Here is a 21,318-nt window from a genome sequence, read left to right on the forward strand (position 1 = left end):
GTGGAGCATGGCCCTAGCCAGGTCCCAGCATAAACACAAGAGAGGTCAACAGTAGTACAGAATGAAAACTTGGTTGGGTGTTGGGGGTTGGGATGTGGGTGGGCAGGGAGGGAGAAATGGAGTTTGTTTTACTTACTGATAAAGCTTTGTGAACTAATTTTATACGATTCATAAAATTTGGTGCCTTGTACCCAATTATGGTTTGCATGGGATTGAAAAGATTAAGGGAAAGGATTCCTTCTTGTCATTTCAAGTGGCAAATGGGTCTGTATAGTGTAAAGGACATTTGGTGTCAGACTTTTTAAAAGCATTTCATATCTTGTGTGTGTGAAAGCAAATTATTCTTACCAGCAAGTTCTGAAATTTTTATTGTAATATCCAAAATCTTTGTGTTTGATTATTCATCAATGTCTCCTTTTCAAGGCAGACTGTGTACCCCATTCTTTTTTACCACCCCTTTTATGTTCGAAACATTAACTCAGGCCTTTTTAAAATCAGGCTGGGAGGGCTACCCCTTCCTAAACATATACTGTATTCCTATCTGGGATTATATCTTATAAGTGGAAGGGTTGCTTTTCCAGCTGGTTCAGAGAGCACAAATATTCAGAAAAAGGTCTTTTAGTTTTTCTAATGCTGGGCAACGTATGGTAGAAGTCAAATAAAAACGGTTCCTCCTAAAGTGGTACCTTCATTAGTTCTGAAGTTCTTCTGCACAAAATTTCAGGAAGCAGTGTAGAACACAGTCCCCTATATGTGAACCTTTAGATTGTAAGGCAAGCCAGTGCACTGTGTAATATGCAAAAAAGAAGGCTCAAAGAACCTGTCCCAGCTCCCCAGCCCCATTCCCTGGCAGCTGCTGACTGGGATGGTGCTGAGTGGCTGTGGAAGGGGAAAAGACCCAGCCTGCTCACCTGCAGGGCTATAAACACAGCATGTTCCTTTTACTCCCACCTTAAGGTTTCCAAGACTTCACCAAAGGGTGTTTAAAAAGCTTACCACTCAAAGCACATATAATAATTGGATCCCTCAGCCTAATTAGGTGAGGAGGTTGTATCTTTGGAATAAAACCTCCCGTGGCCACTTAGTTTCTTTACCAGGTAAGTATGAATCTCCCTGGTGGTTCAGATTCTTTTTTGAAGTTAGCACTAAAGCTGAAAAGCGCCTTCTAAATATGACTGTGAGTTTAGTTTATATCTTCCACGTTTAAATTCACCATTTTCTTGGTCTAGGGCTTTGACTTTAACCACTGTGTACTCAACCCAAGCACTGCTCTAAGTACACCACAGCCACTAGAGCATTGAAGTGAATGGTCATTTTTGTGGACTTTCTCCATACTAACTTCTGCTGGCATGTTTCTATTTCAAATCTAACTAGGTTGTGTAAGAGAGTTTCATAGTACTGTCATACTATGTTATGTGCTTATATCCTGTCATATGGTGTTAACTAGCCTGGGCTAAACACCGTATGACAGGATGTGAAACTGACTTCCCTTGAGGAGGAAAGCCAGCACTTTCATTTATGGAATTAATAATTATTCATCAAAATTTGAGGAAATTGTAGATTTGGTAGCTTTAATCTGCTAAATTCTTATCACTTTCAGGAATTAAGCCAGTTTAAATGAAACGTTACCTTACCAGCTTTATGACTTTATAAACCAACAGTGGCACTGTTACTTGAAGCTAAAACATTAAATATTAAATGAAACTTGAATTATGCTTTTGGAAGCTGCCATGTCTTTAATTTTGGCCAGATTTTGATTTTTAGCTTTGAAAATTTTTATCAAATAGAACTGTTCACAATTATGAATAGATCAGGTAGCAGACTTCAAGGATGTAAGTTTCACTCCTATAAAGAACAGGAGGTGCTGGTATTTCTAGTCTTAGCGCAGTGGTCTGATGCAGGCTGAAGGGACTTAAAAGTTTCCTGCCTGGTCACCATTTGCGGGGGGATGGCTTTAAACCTAAGCCTTGCTTCATGTATGTTACCTTTCCCCATCAGATATAAACTTGTCAGAGCATCTGTGGTCCCCATGTAGACTCTTAAAAGGATCCTGCCTTCATGTTAAGCCAGCCACAGACCTGAATTCATACAAGCTCAAACTCCTTCCTCCTGAGAGATGAGACCTCCTCCCTGATTAATGCTCATAAGAGAATGGTGCTTTTCTTGAACATATAAAAAATCTAATTCTCTAACAGCTTTCTTAATCACATTTATGCCAGCAGGATCAAGGACCATTTTATTCTGTTTACCTTTAGTGAACAGATTGCTAGAGACAACACCTGTCAACTAACAATTAGGCCACTATGGTGCATTTATACTGACCCTCCTTTCCAATTCGTGTCCTTTAATCCCATACCAGTTCCGTAAGAGACTCGGCACAGAAAAGTAGTATGTATTTTTTTTAAATGCCTAGTAGAGCAAATCAACTAGAAAAATTGCCAAGGGGAGCCTGTCACTGTGTCCACACCTTTCTAAGCCTATGTGATTCTTTCCATGCCAGTTCCTTACATATTCCATTTCCAAAGAACCCCAAACTCCTGGACAGTGGCACTACCATGAATTTTACGGTCAGAAAATAATCTATTTCCTTGTGAAGGAAGCAGCTTCCTCAAGCAGTGTCACTTCAGTACCCACTGCCCAGGCTTACTTACACCTTGCCTCTGCCTGCACCTCACTGCCCTCAAATCCCACTGTACTACAGCAACAATGCCTCCCTGGTGCCTGGAAAACCCAGCCGGTGCACTAAAATGCTATGCAACACCAAATGACTTCTTCCCTTAGTACTGCTCAAAAATGGAAATTCCTCAACAATATGCTTCATCCTATGCTAACATCAATGAACGGTGGCTACAGTTTCCTTTTTTAATATGAAGCAAACCATCTCTGTTACAATCCATGTTTGGGGCTTGTTCCTGTCTCTCGAATGTGAAATATAAATCATGTTTTTATGATTTTTGTAAATCTTGACTTTTTACACCTTGTTTTTGTAAGCCGAAGTTTCTTATTAAAAGAATAAAATGGCTGTCTTTGTGTACAGTCTTTATTTGTTAAAATACCATTAGAATATTCCTCAGGACAAGAGCAAAGATCATCCCCTGCAGAAACTTTGGAACTATGTACAGAACTTTACAGAACACAGGACAACACTTTAGCTGAACCCTACCTGCTGACCAGAGAAGGGTGTTCTGAGTGGACTCAGCAAAGAAAAGGAAATCAAGCAGGGAAGGAAAGGTGTCCATCTGAATCAAACTTCAGCCGCCATCAGGGCAAGTCTTGTGACGGTCACAGATCGGAGGCTGTGTTTTTGGAAGGTTCAAGTACAGCACAGGGGTTCCATGTGTCTACAATCAGACAACAGGTGGCATTAGAAATGTAAAATTACTAGAGGGAAATTGGTAAGAGACTCAAATCCCTTGGAACATCTGGAGACACATCTAACTAGGAATAGCCAAGGGTTTTACATCAAGTCTCTTATCTATTACTTTGTGAATTGCTGATATAAATTATTTCTTCTCCCACTCTCTAGGACTCCTAAAACAGGCAGAACAGTGGTTGATGCTTACCTTTACGGCTACACCCCAGGCTGAGGTGCCATTAGGTCAATGTCACTCAAGTTCCTGGCCAGCCAAACTCCGGCAGCAAAGAGTCCCAAATTGAGGATCAAGTTCCTGGAAAAAATGCATCCCTTTAACCCTGTGGTCACTGAGTCACGTGTCTTCGGTCAGTGAAAGATGGGCTGGGGGGTGGGGGGAAGCTTCCCATCACCATCCTGGAAACCACCCCCTCCCAAGGCAAAAACACTTTAGAATCGCAAGAGCATCGATCGTTACATAGTAGGTTGCGCAAGACCCACATGGTTATTTAAGGTTCGTTTCTACGTCTAATAAGAGTAGGGTCAAATGCAAAACCCAATTAAGTACTCGTCCAGGGCCGAAAAGCCTGTTTACGTGTTGGCGCCTCCTCTCCCCGGGTCTCCGCGGGCAGGGTGAGATTCTCTAGACAGAGCCCGGTGACTGAAAGGAGCGCTTTGGCCGCACGGGAACTCTCCCGGTCAAGGACCTCAGCAAAGCACAGCCAGAGCCACGAAAAGGCCGAGATATTGGCGGTGTAAAAAATCCGGAGGGCCCAGCCTCGGCGAAGAAGGAAACCTGGCAGGTATGTATACGTGCGCGAAGGGCAGGAGAGCGACCAAGCTCCCGTGCCTCGGTTACCTGCGGAAGTCATTCCTATCGGTGGCGAAGCGGTAGACGCCCCGAAGCCAGTCTCCCATGTTGTCTGGAATTTCGGGAGCTTCATTTGCCGAGCCCGCAGCGATCACGCCGGCCCCACTGGAAGCCATAGTAGCACCACAGCGCTCCGCAAGGTTTCTCACCACGCCCCTTGTCGGCGCCAGCAGATCACGCAACTTCCGGTCTTGCACTTCCGCTGGCTACCCGCCGACAGGGGGCGCAGTGGCTTGAGCTCGGTCAGACGCCGGGAGTGAGAACTCCCGGGCTGCCAGTCCGCGGCCTCTGCCGGGAGAGGGGCGCCGTCCAGCTCCAACCTCCCCTGGTCGGGTTCCACCTCCGGCTCCCTCCTGGCCTTCGGCTGGCCCACCCTGTCAGTCACAGGTGGTCTCTGAGTGATCACTTCGTTGGCTCAGGAGGAGGATGCTGAGGATGGGGCTGCCCAGCCTGTGGGGGTGGGGTAGGGTCTCATTCAAAAGGGGATGCGTAGCTCTGAGGAATGGGGCTCCCCAAGAGTCTCCGTGAAAAGTCATAGAATGTGCGGGCTAAAAGGAAGCACTCCAAATTTGTCATTTCGCCGCCTCTCCCAGCCATGGCCCTGATGGCGATCAGTCTAGGATTTTTATAGGGGGAGGACAGCTTTGCTCTCTCACCTTACAGATCACCTCCCCCGCCACCCTTTTTCCGGGCCGCGCCACTAGCAAATGGTGCAATGCTTCCTGGAGGTGTCGCTGTCCCCAGCTTGGAGATTGCCGGGGGTCTCCCAGGGCCGGGGAAGGCGCTGGCCTAAGAAAAAGCCTTCGGGTTCCGATTCAGAGGAAGAGGAGCAGGTGGCGCAGGAAGCGTCCTCCTTGGGATCAAGGGGAGTCTCTGGGCAGCCCTGCTCTTGCCCTTTGGGTGTCTCCGCCTGGTCCCCAGCTCTACACTCCTGCTCCGGGCTGGATCCAAGCGTCCCCCTCTGGGTTTCCAGACTGGAGCTGGCGGCAGTAGAGAGAATGGCTGCCCGGGAGATGATCGCGGCATTCCGCGGGGCGCGGTGCCCGTCTTCAATTCCGCCGAGCTCCGCCTCCCCTGTTCCGGGCCGGGTCAGAAACGCCCATCTCAGAGCCGCGAGTCTCCCTCTCCCAGACCCGGGCGGGACGGCCGCCAGAAGCCAGTCCCAGTCGGGGCCCAGCCTCCCGCCCCGCCCCCGGGCCTTGCGCGCCGCCGCGGTGAGTCCTCTCCCGGCTCCCCGCCCCTCCCCGCCTCCGCCCAGCAGAGGGCGGCCGCGGACCCAGCCCAGGAGCGAGTCCCGCGCCGCAGCCTCAACCGCGGCGCGGGGTGGGTTCTGGAGGCCCTCGGAGCGCTCCGGCCAGGGACGCGCGGTGAGAGCTGCGGGCCCCGAGGCTCGGGTCTGGGGGTGCGGTGGGGGGGACGGGGGCGCTGCTGGAGGGGCGGGACGGCGTGGGACCGGGACGAGGGTCCCAGCCCGGGAGAACCCCTCCTCAGCCCAGCCCAAGCCGCTGCCCCCTTCCCCTTTGATCTACACCTTCCTCTCTTACCCGGGGACGCCCTGCCTTCCACTGTCGGGGCCGGACTCGAGCCGGCATCCGAATAGCGTCTCTCAAAGCAGCTGGGGCAGCAGGGGCCGCCGCCCGGCAGGGCATAACGTCCCCCGCCCAAGGGCCCGGCGCAGTCCTGGCAGCAGAAGTGGTTCTCGTGCCAGCGCCGTCCCTCGGCCTCGGTGCAGCGGCGGGAGAAGATCAGCTGGGAGAGGGAGAGGGGAACGGCTCATTCATTCATTCACTCATTCATTCATCCAGTAACCACGCCTTATACCCAGTTGACGCTAAAGCACGTCTACAGACATTCCCATTTGATCTACTCAACCACTCTCGGATGCGGGGAGGGCTGATTGGCTTAGCCAGTATCTCCCAGCTAGCAGGTGGCACAGCCTGAAGAAGTGCGACCTGGGTCTCCTGGACGCCCAACCCAGGGTTCCGTGCAGCCTCTTGTGCGGACATTGAGGGAGTTCCTCGCAGGAGCAGGCCCAGCACTGGGCACCCGACGTACTGAGATGAACGTCTGTCTAAGAGTTCCCGCTCTGGAGAAATTCTCTCAGTCCAAGAAAATTTGGGAGACTCTGCTTGCGGTGAGGGAGGGCACAAAGGCAACGAGTCCCAGGTGCCCAGAGCTCAAGTCAGAGCAAAGGGAATACAAAGTTCCCAGGCTGGTTCCTAGTTCTCTGTTCCCCACTCCGTGGTACTGGAAGAGGTGTCCCGTTGCATCTGCCGCGTTGGACCCTGGGCAGACCCCCTCCAGCCCCTCCCCTCGAGGCTGTACCTGGTCACAAGCCGGGCAGCGCGGCCGCAGCAGCTCTGCGTGATGACGGCCGCAGTAGAGACGCCCATCGTGGTAGAAGTAGATGAGGTTTATCAGGGCCTGGCCACAGGCCTGGCAGGCAAAGCAAGCCCGGTGCCAGCAGCGCTGCTCTCCTGCCCGAGCTGCGAACACTCCGTACTCCCCTGGCCTCAGCTGCTCCCTGCACTGCGGGGTGCGGGTGCTGGGCTGGTCAGAGGCCACACCACCCTCCTACCTTCTCTCCTGGCTCTTCCATCCCAACCCCAACCTAACTGTTCTCCCCATATTCTGGCAAGCCCACCTCCACTGCAGGCTCCACGAAGAACCCCTAAATTTGGTTTCCCTTTTTCCTAAACTTTGCCAAACTGTCAATCCCCAAACCCCTTTTCCCCCTCCAGAGTCCCAGAAGCCAGCCCCTTCTGAAGAAGTGAGAGGGCAAAGAGGAGGAAGGGGAATACTGGGGGGAGGGTGCTACATACCTTTTCACAGGTGCATTCTTCAAGCTTGGGAGGTACTAGGCGGGCCACCCCCTGTCCCAGGGCCTCCCGCCTCCGCTGGGCACAGAAGAGCCGCAGCTCAGCCAGCTCCTCCTCCCCAAGGGCCAGGCAGTAGCGCTCCTGCAGAAACAGATGTCCACTGTGACCGGGAGAGCCCCAGCAGGCAAGGTTGAAGTTTGACTGGAGAGGGGAGGTTTAGCTGCTGGGTCAAAGGAAGGTTGTGAAACCTCAGGGAGGTGCAGGAGATAACAGCACAGAAGGGCACTGAGGAGAGGGAAAGAGGGAAAAGAACTGGCATAAGTCCACCTCCGTCTCACTGCCCCCACCCCAAGAATGGTGATTGCTCAGGTCCTGACAGCCCTACAGCACTTAGCCCATCTCCATATATTTAGATCCTGGCTCCCAATGAGCTGTAGCTTAATATCACTTCCCACTGTATTTTCCCTATTTATTCCCTATTCTCCTGCCTCGCCTCCCCAGCTGAACTGTAAGCCTTTAGACTGGGCACACATAGGCCCTCAATAAATACTTAACCACCATACTCTCTACATTTGTACATTCCATTATCAGTTTCAAAAGCTGGTCATATCCATTTTCTCATTTGCTCTTCAACTAAGCATTGTGGTGGGCAGAGCAGATGTTACTGCACCCATTATGTAGTTGTGAAAGCTCAGGCTGGGGGTGGGGGATGACTTCCCCCAATTAGTGGCAAAGCTAGGCCTTAAATGCACGTCCCCTGCCTTTTGGACCAAACTTCTTCCCACGGTAAGTAAAGAAAGGGAGGCAAGAGAGAGGAAAGCTGGGGAGAGGGAGACCCACATCGCTGTCCTGCGGAGGGAGCTGCTGCAGGAGGGTCCGGAGTCCAGGCCAGCTGGGGGCTTGGTTGGTGTCCAGGCCAGGGTTCCCCAAGCTCAGGACTTCAGGATCCTGAGGAAACGCAGCAAAAGGAGAGAAGCAGAGCTCGGCTTTTCCTTCCTTCCCCTTCTTTCCTTCCCTCTTCATTGCCACCTCTTCGCCAATCTGGAACAACATCCAAGCACCCCCCTCCATTTGGAGGATCCTCCTTCAAGATCACAAAGACAGCTGATCCACTCCCATGTTTGTGGTCTGACTGAGGCAGGTTAGGGGGGGCACACTCCAAAACAGCTTCCTTCTTATGCTTGAAATCACCCCTTTCACGCCTTAGGGCCAAAGTCCCTAGGTTCTGCTTTTACAACACAGACCCCCTAGGAGAGTATTCATGTATTCATGTGGATAAGTTTAAAGAAGTCGAACCCCTGTGTCCTGAGAGGGCTGTAGGGACAGGGATTCCTGCAAAGAGAAAGGGCTGCAAGAAGCTGGGCACAAAGGCTAACTACCTCCCACTTGGTGGAAATGGGAAGAGGCCCAAAGGATGGAGGGGATGTTGGTCTCAGAGGGAAGGGCAGGACCCCTACCACCTGAGCAGAGGTTTCCTCAGGGTCCTCCTCTGGCCCGTGACCTGGGTTGCTGTCTGAGTTGACTGGTGGATTTGGCTCCGGAGGGGTCAGCCTCTCCCCTCGGTGGGGCCAGCCAGAGTTCAGCAGTGACATTGGTAGCAAAGTCTGCACAGAAAACAACAAGACGCCTCCCATTTATTGGGCCACGACAGTGTGCTAGGCAGGCTAAATGCTTTATGGGTGTTATCTCCTTCAGTCCTCCCAACAGCTATGTGAATCAGGTGGTGTTCTTATCACCATTTTACAGATGGCCCAACTGAGGCTTGCAAAGCGTACATGGTCTGCCCAAGGTCACACAGCTAGTAAATAGCAGAGCCGGATCTTGAGGCCAAACCTTTCACCTCCAGAGTTTCTGAAGCTCAAACTCTGGGGTCTCCCAAGATTGGGATGGAGGAAACAGGAGGCCCATAGTGGAAGGAGAGGGCATTTTGCCTTTCTGGTGAGCCTTTGGGTAGACTGGCCCCTTGTTCCCCACCTCCCCAGCCATAGCTCCCACCACTTCTCACTGTGCACTCAGCACCCAGTGAGCCTACTTCCTCACCTCTCTCTGCTTTTCCCGCTGTAGGCTTGGGCTGGGTGAAAGGACCACTTCACCGGGAGGCCCTTCTCAGCCTATCCAGCTCATACCAGCTGTCCTTTCCCCGAGCTCCAGAAATAAGTACAGTGGGTGCCACAAGATTTAGCACCTAATGTTTCTCTTTGCTCCCTGTGTCTCTCTCAGCTCCCCATCTAGTCTATCAGCTCCTCCAGGACAGACGAAATCCTGTGCTTCTATCTTCTATCTCTAGTGGCAACTTCATTGGATAATTCAAAGTGCATCTCTTCAGCCCTCCTCTGGGCAAGCCCTGGTATGGCCACAGTATCTTGGGGATAGGAGGTGACTACTGAAGTAGAAAAGGGATGGCCCCTGCCCTCAAGGAGCTCATAGTCTACTGGGTAAGGCACAGATGAAACCAGGCAGGATGGGGCCAGGGTTCTGGGCAGATATACACAGCACCCTAGGAAGAAAAAAAAAACAGAGGAAACTTTTCTAGAATGTTTACCCTGTGCCAGGGACTTTTCCAGCATGTTACATAATATAGTCCATCCTCACAACAATCCTGTGAGGTAGTTTCTATTATCCCATTTTACGGTTGAAACAAACTGAGGTTAAACTTGCCTGAGGTCACGTTAGAAGGCTAAGGGAAGCTTTAGAGGAGGAGGTTGCGTTTGAGAGCTGGGTTGTATTCTAACGGCAGCTGGGCACAGGAGGGCACCACCAAATCCCTGGCCTCTATAAGACCCAGCTTTGGGGCTGGGGACAGGGTTTGGACTGTGACAATTATAGTGCTTCCCAGCCCGGAGCCCCCGCCCTGTGCCACCCTTCCCTGCTTCCTGGCTCCACACCCATCTGCTTCCTTCCTGTTCTGTCCCTCAGATCAGGTTTCCTGTGGAAGGCAGCCAGGATGGGCTGTTCACACCCAGGGCCAGGAGTAGCCATGTCCCCTGGGGCTCCAGGCAACAAGAGATGCTTGGGGGAGGGGGTGGGCATCGAAGCGGGGTATCGGGCCCCAGAGGAAACTTGCACCCTCTCTTCCAGATTAGTTCTAGTTTGCATGAAATCATCCCACACAGGAACAACACTCAGAAATCAGTCTTCACCCCTCACCCTTCATCCCCCCAGGGCGGCATAACTCCACGTCCACTTAGCACTGGACCCCACTTACGTGCTGGATTCCTTCCAGAATTCCCCTCCCCCCTTACAAAAGGGACAAGACTGAACCCCCTCCCCGCCCCCGCGCAGGTGTAACCAGTCTCAGGAGTTCCACCTTCCCAACCCACCCCTGCCCTGAAGTGCAGAGTCTAGGGATTGGGAAGTGGCGGGGGAGGAGGAGGGTGTAAGGGATGGAAGGTTTCCCGGGACAGTGAGAGGAAGAAGGGGAAGAGAAGTGTCTGGTCCCGCCAAGTGCCCTCTCGACAGATCCCCAAAGTTTTTTCTTGGGCATGCGGGGCCCACCTCCGAAGTGGGACGCGGTGTGGTTCCCGAGTCAGCTGGGGTTCCCAGTCTGGCTGCTGGGAGTTTAGGGGAAGGGACGGGACTCCGCCGGGGTCTCACCCTCGCTGCGCGCTGTTGTCCGGGCAGTTCTGGACAGACCCTGCCGTCGGGCCCTTCACCCAGTTCCCACCCTCAGGCCTCGACACCCGCCTCTGCCCGCCCCGGGAGCGCGCCTTCCGCTCCCACGCCCCACGCGGGCCCTGCCAGCCCCTCCGGGGCTGGTAGAGCCGGACGGGGGGAGGGGCCTAGAGCTGCCGACTGAAAGAAAGCATTTGAGGGATCTCGGGTGGAAAGTGTGCAGGCTCCACTGCCCCCGTGCCCATGGGCTTAGCACTGGGACCGCGTCCCGGCGGGCGCAGAGCAGACCATCGGGAGCCATCGTTATGCCGGGTCCTCAAGCACTCGCGGAACAGAACGCCTTTCAGAGCCTGCAGGTCCCCCCAGACCTTCCTTCTTGTCTCCTAGCCCCGCCCCTCTCTGTGTGTCCCCACCCCACCTAATTCCCTCCCCCTTGTCCCCAAGCCCTTCCTGGGGTCCCTCGTCCTGCCCTTCTCCCTTCCATCCCTTCAGGCTCCTCCCCTAATCTTTCGTGTTTCTCCCCCGCCCCGCCAGCCGCTCGGATCCTTTTTCTGATCCTGGGAGTGGAAACCTTTGGTTCTACCTCTGGTCCCCCTCAGCCCCGCCCCGAGCCCCGCCCCCGCCCCCGCCCCAGGCTCCGCCCCGCCCCCGCCGGGCTCTCTCAGTCGCTGGCCCTGAGCGCCCTCTGGCGTCTGCGCATGCTCCCTGCTCCCTACTGCAAAGTCCTCCAAAGGGACCTTCTAGGCTGCGCGCCGGTCGCCCCCGATCGGGTCTGCCTGCCCGCAGCGTCTCGTTGGTGCTACCGGTGACCTCTGACCCCGCCGCCACGGGGAGGGGAGGCCTTAGCTCCGGGCGGGTGGCGGCTGCTGAAGCGGGACCCGGGACCGGGGCCCGGCGCCGCCCGGGCCGCGGGGCGATGTGAGTCGGGGCGCGGCGGGGCGGGGGCGAGGCGGCTCCACCGAGGCCGCACCGCGCCGCGCCGCAGTCTCCACTCCCTCCCAAGGAAGCCCCGGGCGGGCGGTCGGTGGAAACCTGGGGCTGGGGGCGGGGATCCAGGGACAACGCGCGGCCCTGACCTCCCCTATTCCTTCCCGGTATCTAGAAATTCGCCTGTCAACCCTGTTACCTAAATCTGTCTCTAAGCCCCCAGAACCACCCCACCCCCACCCCCGGACACACCTTCATGTGTCCTGGAGCCCTCAGAACCCCTCACTCCTGCAAATTCCCCTGATACGCTCACAGAGCACCATTCTCTCCTGGATGCCCCCAGATGCATCCACCGCCCTGAAATTCCTCTGAGTCTTCATGTCCCCCATTCTCCTTGCACCGTGCTCAAATCCAAAAAATTTGTCCACATTTCCCTGATCCCTCTCATACGTTTTGAGTCCCTATAACCTCAAACTCCCACCCCCAATCTACACCTGTCTCAGACCAGCGACCCCTCCTCCTGTCCCACCCGATGTAACCCCCCTCGTTGGACTGTCATGATATGTCCTGGTATCTTAAAGAGAAGTGAAGGGGACAGGAAAAGGTGCAGCGCCCTACCCCATCTTGCACCTTGTAGTTCTTGGCTTCACCCCCAGACTCCCTGTTGGTGGCTCAAGCCCCAATATTTACCCAGCTGTCTGCCTTTAGGCTGTGCATACCTTCCTCATCCTGCTGCCCCCTTCCAGAGAGTAAGCCAGACCAAGAGGGTAGGCGTCCTTTTACCTGGGAAGTGTCCAAGGATGCAGAGCACCAGGGGCCCTGGGAAATGACCTTGTTTTTCCAGAGCAGGAGGGTGGGATTTCAAGGATCTTCAGGGTACCGGCTTGTCGACTTGTCCACCTAGGGCTCAGATTACTGAAATTTTGATTGATTGTTAGCATTTATGTTAACTTTTAGGCCTTTCAGAGTTTGGAGAACAGAAAATCTATCAAGCTTCCACATGTGAGATTGAAGGAGCTTGTCCTAGAAGAGGAAAATGTTGATTTTAGCTATGTTTGTCCTACAAACTTACCTCTAGAGGTTATTGAAGCTAGAAGTTCCACAGTTGACAGATGTTTCCCTTCAAAACTAAGGCCTTGGGGTGGGAGTTGGGGGTGGTGATGGAGAATCTACTTGGCAGACTCTCCCAGATACTTAGTAGCAACAAAAAAGACTACTGGTTTCCTGAATCATAAGCCATTGCTCTTTCTAATACATCTTAGTGTCCTTTTGAGAAAGCTCTCTGTAGAGTTCAAGTTCTCAGCAAAGGTAAGGTGGTGATCTTGATATTGGTTGTAACAGGATTCAGATGGGGTCTAGAGGTGACTTAAAATGTCCTGGGCTGCCTCAGACTTCAAAGTCACTGATGCCAGGGGAGTCTGTCCCTCTCAGGGCCTATGGGGCTTAGAATTTGTGGTCCCTTTGCTCTTGCTCTCACTTCCTTCATTGGTGTTTCTATCCCATTAGGGCTGGAATAGATATCCAGGTGGGATGGACTGACGGCAAGTCAGTTTCATTAACAACTGGGGGTGAGAATGGAAGGTTTCCACTAACCTGTGGTCTCTGTCTCCTATGCTAGGTGAGCCCCAGGTGTGTCCCAGGGAGATCCAGGTGACTTCTCTGCAGACTGCTTGCCATGACACCCCACCAAGAACAGGGGGAATAAAGTGGGGATCCTTCCCCATGCCCCTCCCATGGTCAGCTCCCCGATGGCCTGGGTGAGGTGAGAGCTGTGTATAGGAGCCACTTTTCTGGAGTTTTCCAAGTTGGGAGGAGTAGAGGGTGCAAGTCAGGATTGTTCAAGGCTTTACACTTTCAGCGGGAATTCTAGAAAGATACCTAATCCTGCTGATTCATTTCTTGCAGAAAGTTGCAAACCCATAACTTCTGGTTGGAATCGGTCCATGTGTTTGCTTGCTCCCTTAGGTCACTGTAGCCTGGTGGTATCACCTCCATCCTAGGCACAGGCCCAACTGTTGTGGCGTCTAATTCGAGTGCCATAATCCTTGAGGAAAAAAACAGATATTAAGGCCTCTGTTCTCCCCTTTGGACAAAGGGGAGCAAACCCAGCGTTTATTTTTTTAATGAAGAAATACCAACTCAAGGTTATATAAGTAGTGCTCTGTTTTAAATGTTCAATCTTCTGAGTCTATCTCTTGACCATAATGTAACATCTCATTTGAAGAGAACATCAAAAAGATAAATTTGAGGTGGATGTTGGGATGGTGGTGAGGAAAGAAAAGAGAGGATTTGGATGATGTGGGAGGAGTGAGGTGGAAAAGGAGGAACAAGGAGAAAGGTCCAGGCCAAAGTGTCTGGGTCTCCCAACTACAGTTTCTTCACTGAATCTGGAGGAGGGCACTGGGCTGGCACCCAACTCCTGATGCAGATCACTTCGTCTGGGTCCCTACTTTTAACCATGCTTTTCCTGCTGCCCAGACTGCCCTTCCCTGTCATTACATCAGTCAGAATCCTACATACTTCTTAAGGTCCAGATCAAATGTTGCCCCTAAGAAGCTCTCTCCATCCCTCCATCAGCATTAATCCTTAACACGTCCTAACTTGAATTAATGTTTATCCAGTGTGTGTCTGGCCCTGGATTGAGAATGTGAACTCCTTGAGGGAGGGACTGTGAGTCTTAGACAGAGTAGGTGATCAAAACGAGGTGGTTCGGCCAGAGTTCCCCAGAGCAGGCCCTTTGGGAGCTGACCTCGATGACCTTCCTGTCCCTTGTGTTTTTCCCTAGGGCGGGCCGGCTGCTCTGACACCATGGGGAGCTGCTGCAGCTGCCTGAACAGAGACAGCGTCCCAGACAACCACCCCAGCAAGTTCAAGGTACCCACAGCCCCCTCCTCTCCCACATTCCCAGCACGGCCTCCTGGGCTCGGCCCGAGCTGTCAAGTTGCTTCAACCTCCCTAGAGAAGGTGAAATGACTGGCTGAGGTTGTGGGCTTCGCAAGCTCAGGACCTCTGAGCAGTGCCAAGGAGAACGGGCTCAGGCCACTGCCTTTTTTGTGGCTCTTGGTATTACTAAGAATGAAGAAATGCTGTAATAAGAGTAGCAAAGATTGTGCTTTCAGAATGTTCACTCCTGTCAGTGTATCTTTGTAACTTTACATTATAACTTTTCGGAGAAAACAACAAAAGTCTGTATTTGTGAATTAACATGTGTCGAGTATTTCAAACAGTGCTTAACACATGTTAAGCACAGTATTAGTGTTTGCTGTTTGCTTTGGGAAGCTGAGGCCTGGCCCAGTGGACCTGGGTGCACCCCCGCCTTGCTCCTTCCACCTCCCTGTAGGGGGCGCCCCCTCCTCACCCCGGCATCTTGAGGCCCAGGTTTCTCTTGCTCACCAGAAGAGGGAGCCCTCAGCAAGGTCCTGCAGTTGGGGAGGTGGTGGAGGCCTTTATATTTGTTCTGCTTGGGTTTGATTCTCCCAGGGTCTTAAGATTTTGAACTTACAACAGAACCTATTCTCCCATTAACATCTGGTCCTTGGATACCAGCCATGGACCATTTAGGGTCATCTAACTTTGCACGTCTAACCATCTGACCTTGGGGGTCGACTAACCACCCCTCCCCTCACTGCCCAAATGACAAAACTAAGACCTAGAGAACTGTAGTGGGTCAGCGGTGCTGCTTCATCCGTGTCCCAGTAATTGTGTGGGATTCCCAGTGGCTCACGGACCTGGACACACTTGTTGGACTCACCCATTAACCCTTCTGTCCCCTGCCCCTGCCAGGTGACGAATGTGGATGATGAGGGGGTGGAGCTGGGCTCCGGAGTGATGGAGCTGACGCAGAGCGAGCTGGTGCTGCACCTGCATCGGCGCGAGGCTGTCCGCTGGCCTTACCTCTGCCTGCGGCGCTATGGCTATGACTCCAACCTCTTCTCTTTTGAGAGTGGCCGCCGGTGTCAGACTGGCCAGGGTGAGTACCAGCCCCTGCCTCACGCTGGGATGGGGGCTTGTGTGCCTGGGACAGGTATTGGGGCTGGAAGTCGTAGCTTGAGGGACAGTGGGGAAGTCTGTCCACTTGGCAGGTGTTGCCCAGAGAAGGGAAGGGTTGTGGCCAAGAGCACACAGAACTAAGTGGACTCCCAGGCCAGTGCTTTTTCTCTTCGATCATTGCAACTCCGGCCTGGGTGGCTCTGTGAGGTCATTTGTTGCACAGCCCACGGGAAGGAGCTAGTGCTCCCAGGCCTGGGAAAGCAAGCAATTCCTCCTCCCTCTCTTACTCTAGTTTCAGGGTCCCTCTTGCCCCCTAAGTAGGAACAAACTGAGCCCCAAGTCATATACCCTGGTTCCTGTGTATAATGAAAGGTCAGGCAAGAGCTCTGGCTGCCTTGGGGCTGTGTGGCATGGGAATGATAGATTTGGGGAGGTCCGTGGTATACAGAGTAACCCTCGCGAGGTTAATCTTTGTCTCCTGTCACCTGTGGGTGGTGGAGTGTGAGGTATTCTGCCTTCTTCCCCTTTCTCCCTGCAGCCAGAGGTCAGGGAGGGGTGGGTTGTTGCATGAAGTCAAGGCTGGGGCCAGCCATGGCTCTTTGAAGGGGTGGCATGGTCTGGGCCTTCTTTGAGGACACAGGCCTAAGCTCTGCTAGAAGGAATCCCACAAGGGATTGTGTTCAATGCAGTGCGGAGGTGTGACTGCAGGGATGGAATGAGCAAGCTCCTCTGATGAGGCCACCAACACAACAGTGTGTCTCTGAGGTTGTACTGGCTGGGGGAGCCCGCCCCTCTGTGCACCTTACCTTTGGAACTCATGAGGCAGAAGCAGTTAACGCTGGCTGAGCAGAGAGAGGGGAGGAAGGGGCCTCTCTGCTCCTGGTGGTGATTAATCCACACTGGAGATCCCAGAGGAGCTCCCTAGGCCCCAACACAGGGTTCTTCTAAAACTCCAGGCTTTCCCAGCCTTTTCGAAGCTCTTGACGTATCTTGGAATGAGCTATAATAAATAGAATAGAATGAGGAAAGAATAGCCCTATTTCTTCCCCTCCTTTCTATCCTTCTCATCCCATTCCTGCAGACCTCATACCCCAACCTAGTTTGTCTTTGTTTGGAACGTGCACATGTACATCCCAAGTGGCTTCCCCTGAGTCCTGGGTCCCACTGTTACACAGGGGGAGTGCAGAATCCCAGGCTGGCCCAACACCCCAAGAGCATCTTTGGATCCCCTGAGTCATGTGTGCTCAGCCCAGTCCTGCTGTGCCAGGACCGTGAGTTGCTGCCTTGGAGTTTGAGGGGCTGTAAGGCTGGCTGCATGGAGGAGCCACGTGGTTGCCTTGCCATATTTGTCCTTTAGCTAGTCAGCCCATCCTTCCTTTCTGCACCAGACTTCAAGCTCCATAAGGCCAGGGGCCTATACACAGTAGACAGTCACTCTCTGGCCTGGCACTGGGCTAAGTATGCAGTGAATAAGCAGTGAACAGGACAGACCCTCCCACCCTCAAAGAGCTTAGAGGCTGTTGGGCATAGAGCTGAGGGCTGGTGCCCTGGCGGAGCTCATTTTTCCGGGGAGTAAGGGGTGGCAGGCAGAGGAAGATGGGGGCAGCATGTGAGGTGGAGTGGTCACTCATCTGACACTGTCCCTTCCACTTTGATTTTTTACTTCACTTCCCTTCACCCTGGTGCACACACATCCTTATGAAAAGGATTTAACCTCGGAGGAATGTAGCTGAAGTATTAGATCTTAAGATGGTGGTAATGGATAGAGTGTGTTAGGGTGGGCCGCGGGGGCCTGGGGCCAGCTCCTCCTGTGGCTCTTAGACTTTGGAGGGTGCTGGGGAGAATGCTCAGTGTGAGGGCCTCTCCCACCCCTCTGCAGGCCTGGGACTGGAGGTCAGGGACTTGTCCTGAGCTCTGTGCATCTGTTCAGCCTCTCTAGTCCTTCCCTATAGGACACAGGGTCAGAGGAGCCTCATTTCTTCCTCTCCTTCTTCAGGGATATTTGCATTTAAGTGTTCCCGGGCCGAGGAAATCTTCAATCTCCTCCAGGATCTGATGCAGTGCAACAGCATCAATGTGATGGAAGAACCGGTCATCATCACCCGCAACAGCCACCCGACTGAGCTCGACCTCCCTCGGGCCCCCCAGCCTCCCAATGGTGAGGAGAACCCCCACCGCCTCAGCACCCCAGTGCACACGCACATGCACGTACAAGCATAGCCCCAGGAAGCACCAGTCTTGGAGGCATGAGTCAGGCAGGCAGGCGAGGGGATGGCTGGGTGAGCCAGGCTTCCAGGACCGTCATCTATCATCCGACGACTCCTAGGGATGGATAAGTCCTGGCCTGGGCCAGTCAGGTGACTCAAGTGGAGGCTGGGGAGTCCAGGGTCTTGTACTGATGGATGGTCGGGGAACAGACAGGAAGACATTGGGTTTCCATGGAAACGGCAGTCTGGAGCTGTTTTGCTTCCTTCCTTCTGTCTACTGGATCATACCCATATACCTTTCCTGACGGGACGGCTTATGCAGGCATCTCTGCCCACAGCTGTCTGGAGAGGTTCCCACAATTTCTGCTTGTTCATTCACTGAATCACACTGAGCACCTGCTCCGTGTCTGGCACTCCATCGGCTGGCCCGTGGGGGACAGAAGAAATAGGAACATGGTCCTTGATTTCGAGGAGCTTCCCTGGAGCTCAGTGGCAGAGCTGGAATGAGGTGAAGGGTCGGTCCAGTGACATGGTGTGCCTTAAGTGTTTCAGATAAGGCTGTGATGGGGAAGTGGGGTTCAAGCTGAGCTGTGAGGGAAAGGGCAGGGTTTGGAGAACAGATACAAGGTGAAGATAATGGGGGACTGCCAGTTCAGCGGGGCTGACCCCCTGGGGGCCTTGGGAGTGTCTCCCCTCCACTTGGAGGAGTCCCAGGATGCCACACACACGGTTGTAGGTAGTTGCCAGGTGGTTTAAGGACCCCCTTGTCTCCTGTGTGCCCAGCTCTAGGCTACACCGTCTCCAGCTTCTCCAATGGCTTCCCTGGCTGCCCGGGAGAGGGTCTGCGATTCTCAGTGCCCCGGCGCCCCTCGACAAGCAGCCTGCGACACCCCTCGCTTGGGGAGGAGTCCACCCATGCCCTCATTGCCCCCGATGAGCAGGTGAGCAAGTGGCTGCCCGGCGTCTTCCTGTGGGTCTGGGTGGGGGTGGGGGACCGGGAAATATGGCACCTCCTCCCAGTGAGGATCATGAGAGGGAAGAAAGTTGATAGAGTCCCTTCCTGTCCCGAGAAAGGGAGGCAGCTTCCCTGGAAGGTTAGGAGGACAAGGAAGAGGAGGAGACTGCAGCTCCTTTTCCCTGTGCTTCTCTTCTCTCATCCTGTCCCCTGTTCTCTCCTTCCTCTCTGCCCTCGGACCCTCCTGCCCTTGGACTCTTCCCCCGCAGTCCCACACCTACGTCAACACGCCAGCCAGTGAGGATGAGCACCGCAGGAGCCGGCACTGCCTGCAGCCCCTGCCTGAGGGCCGGGCGCCCCTTGCCCCGCAGGCCTGGGGCCCCGAACAGCGGGACCCACAGGTGTTCCTGCAGCCGGGCCAAGTGAAGTTCGTGTTGGGCCCCACCCCGGCTCGGCGGCACATGACCAAGTGCCAAGGCCTCTGCCCCAGCCTGCATCACCCGCTCCACCACGACAATAACAACGAGGGCCCTTCCGAGTGCCCAGCCCGGCCCAAGTGCACCTACGAGAACGTCAGTGGGGGGCTGCGGCTTGGGGCAGGCTGGAGACTGAGCCCGGAGGAGCCCGGCTGGAATGGCCTCACCCAGCGCCGGGCCGCGCTGCTGCACTACGAGAACCTGCCCTCCCTGCCCCCCGTGTGGGAGAGCCAGGCCCAGCAGCTGGGGGAGGAGGCTGGGGATGACGGAGACTCGAGGGACGGGCTCACACCCTCTTCCAACGGCTTCCCTGAAGGCGAGGAGGATGAGACCCCACTGCAGAAGCCCACCAGCACCCGGGCTGCCCTCCGCAGCCACGGCAGCTTTCCTGTGCCGCTGACCCGCCACCGAGGCTCCCCGAGGGTCTTCAACTTTGATTTCCGCCGGCCGGGCCCCGAGCCCCCCAGGCAGCTCAACTACATCCAGGTGGAGCTGAAGGGCTGGGGTGGAGACCGCCCCAAGGGGCCCCAGAACCCCTCAGCCCCCCGAGCCCCTGTGCCCACCACGCACCCTGCCCGCAGCTCAGACTCCTATGCTGTGATTGACCTCAAAAAGACCGTGGCCATGTCCAACCTGCAGAGGGCTCTGCCCCGAGACGATGGCACTGCCAGGAAAACCCGGCACAACAGCACCGACCTGCCGCTGTAGGGACGTCCCTCCACCCGCCTGGCAGCCTCCGCCTCCCGCTCCTGTGCTCTGAACCCGCACGCCCGGGGTTGGGGTTGCTTCGCAGAAGGGCCCTGAGGCGGGACCAGATGCTTCCCCGCACTGGCCGGAGTCCCCAAAGGTATCAGCCACTGAGTCTCCCGGTCTGCTCTCCAAGTCGGGGACAGAAGAGGGTGACCAGGTGAGGAGGAAGACGCGACGTAAACTGTGAAGGGCCCCGTGATTGCATTTCGCACCCTCTCGTTATGTCATCTGTCTCGTCTGTCGTCTGTGTGTTTTTTTGGTTGAAATTTGGAAACATTTTGTACCTGTTGATTTTATTTATCAGTTTATTTTTCTATTTATTGTTTTAAATGTAATTTAACATATTTATTATTAATATAATTATTTTTAAATTCTGACCTGGTGGATGATGTCGAATTCGTAGGGAGTCTTTCCTGGCACGGTGCTGGGGTGGGAGTCGGGGAGGCCTAACAGAGGTAGGGGTTTCACTCTGGGAAATTTGGGGTGATTGTGGTTTTTGTGTCGAGTCATGACCATTTCTTTTTCTCCTCCAAGAAGCTGCGGCCCAGACTGAAAGTTGCCAGGGGTGGCTGCTCTGTCAAAGTAAAGTGACAGGACAGCTAGAGTCCTAGATGCAGACAGGGGATCGGTAAGGAAAGCTACCCTGATGAGATAAAACCCTGACTCTCTGAGGTTGGCAATGTGTGGGGGAAATTTGGGGGGGCGGGGCGCTACACCAGATTCACCTCTGGAATCCCTCACTGAGTCTCCCTTCTGCCACCAGGTGGGTCCCATTGGGTACTTAACTGCTCTCCTGTACCACCTTGGTCCAAAGGTGGACCCTGGATCCTCCTTCGGCACCGTCAACATGGCAAGGTCAAGATTAGAACCTTTAAACAGGACTTTAATAAAAACCCAGGAAGAGCAAAAAACAAAAGGGGAAAAACAGTGTAATATGTAACTAAATAATCTGACTTACAAAGTAGGACTTTCCCAGAGAAGTACTCCCCGGGAATGGACTCTTTGGGGCCCCTCTGACCTACTGCAGGGGTGGCCCCCTGACAGCCACCGCATCTGAACGTCTGCCTGGGAGCCCGCGGTCTGTACAGGGCTGCACACGCCACCCGCCCAGCGCTGGGGTTGCGGAAGCTCCCCTTCCCTGTCCGGAGGCTGCCTCTTCTCTCTTCCTCCTCCCACCAGCCTCCCTGCCTCAAGACTCCCTGTCTCAAACCCCTGAATGGTTAATCTCCAGGAAATCCAGTGTCTGCCATGAGGCACTCAGGGCCCTGGTGAGGAGTGGGAGCAGGGTTTGTCCAAGACTTAGGGACAAGCCTTCTTGTCTCTGGTCACCGTTTGTACCCCAGCTCCCTGCCCTGTGGA

At 54.1% G+C, this 21,318-nt stretch overlaps 3 protein-coding genes across 6 annotated transcripts; 1 reads left to right on the top strand and 2 right to left on the bottom strand.

Annotated features, from left to right (window-relative positions):
* Positions 1–3,024: 3,024 nt before the first annotated feature.
* On the bottom strand, positions 3,025–4,520 carry TOMM6 (translocase of outer mitochondrial membrane 6). Its single transcript, XM_036869874.1, has 3 exons — positions 4,212–4,520; positions 3,564–3,668; positions 3,025–3,341 (listed from the first exon to the last, which is right to left on the bottom strand). The coding sequence occupies exons 1-2, from the start codon at positions 4,337–4,339 to the stop codon at positions 3,572–3,574; spliced, it is 225 nt and encodes a 74-aa protein (XP_036725769.1). The 5' UTR covers positions 4,340–4,520; the 3' UTR covers positions 3,025–3,341; positions 3,564–3,571.
* A 193-nt stretch (positions 4,521–4,713) lies between these two features.
* PRICKLE4 (prickle planar cell polarity protein 4) lies at positions 4,714–9,045 on the bottom strand. 2 transcript variants are annotated; one of them, XM_036869873.1, is made up of 6 exons: positions 8,503–9,045; positions 7,883–7,990; positions 7,046–7,183; positions 6,549–6,752; positions 5,768–5,972; positions 4,714–5,297 (listed from the first exon to the last, which is right to left on the bottom strand). In XM_036869873.1, the coding sequence occupies exons 1-6, from the start codon at positions 8,674–8,676 to the stop codon at positions 4,924–4,926; spliced, it is 1,203 nt and encodes a 400-aa protein (XP_036725768.1). In that variant the 5' UTR covers positions 8,677–9,045; the 3' UTR covers positions 4,714–4,923. The 2 variants fall into 2 exon arrangements, with proteins under 2 accessions (XP_036725768.1, XP_036725767.1); XM_036869872.1 differs by having other exon boundaries at positions 8,500–9,045.
* On the top strand, positions 5,291–20,241 carry FRS3 (fibroblast growth factor receptor substrate 3). Of its 3 annotated transcripts, none has more exons than XM_036869870.1 (7): positions 5,291–5,590; positions 13,200–13,343; positions 14,367–14,455; positions 15,365–15,551; positions 17,568–17,729; positions 18,562–18,719; positions 19,003–20,241. In XM_036869870.1, exons 3-7 carry the CDS (start codon positions 14,390–14,392, stop codon positions 19,915–19,917), a joined length of 1,488 nt encoding a protein of 495 aa, XP_036725765.1. In that variant the 5' UTR covers positions 5,291–5,590; positions 13,200–13,343; positions 14,367–14,389; the 3' UTR covers positions 19,918–20,241. The 3 variants fall into 3 exon arrangements, with proteins under 3 accessions (XP_036725765.1, XP_036725764.1, XP_036725766.1); XM_036869869.1 differs by lacking the exon at positions 5,291–5,590 and adding an exon at positions 11,421–11,572; XM_036869871.1 differs by lacking the exons at positions 5,291–5,590; positions 13,200–13,343 and adding an exon at positions 11,421–11,572.
* The last annotated feature ends 1,077 nt before the right edge of the window (positions 20,242–21,318 follow it).

The sequence above is a fragment of the Balaenoptera musculus genome, chromosome 11, assembly GCF_009873245.2.
Source record: "Balaenoptera musculus isolate JJ_BM4_2016_0621 chromosome 11, mBalMus1.pri.v3, whole genome shotgun sequence".
In the NCBI taxonomy this organism is placed as follows: domain Eukaryota; kingdom Metazoa; phylum Chordata; class Mammalia; order Artiodactyla; family Balaenopteridae; genus Balaenoptera; species Balaenoptera musculus.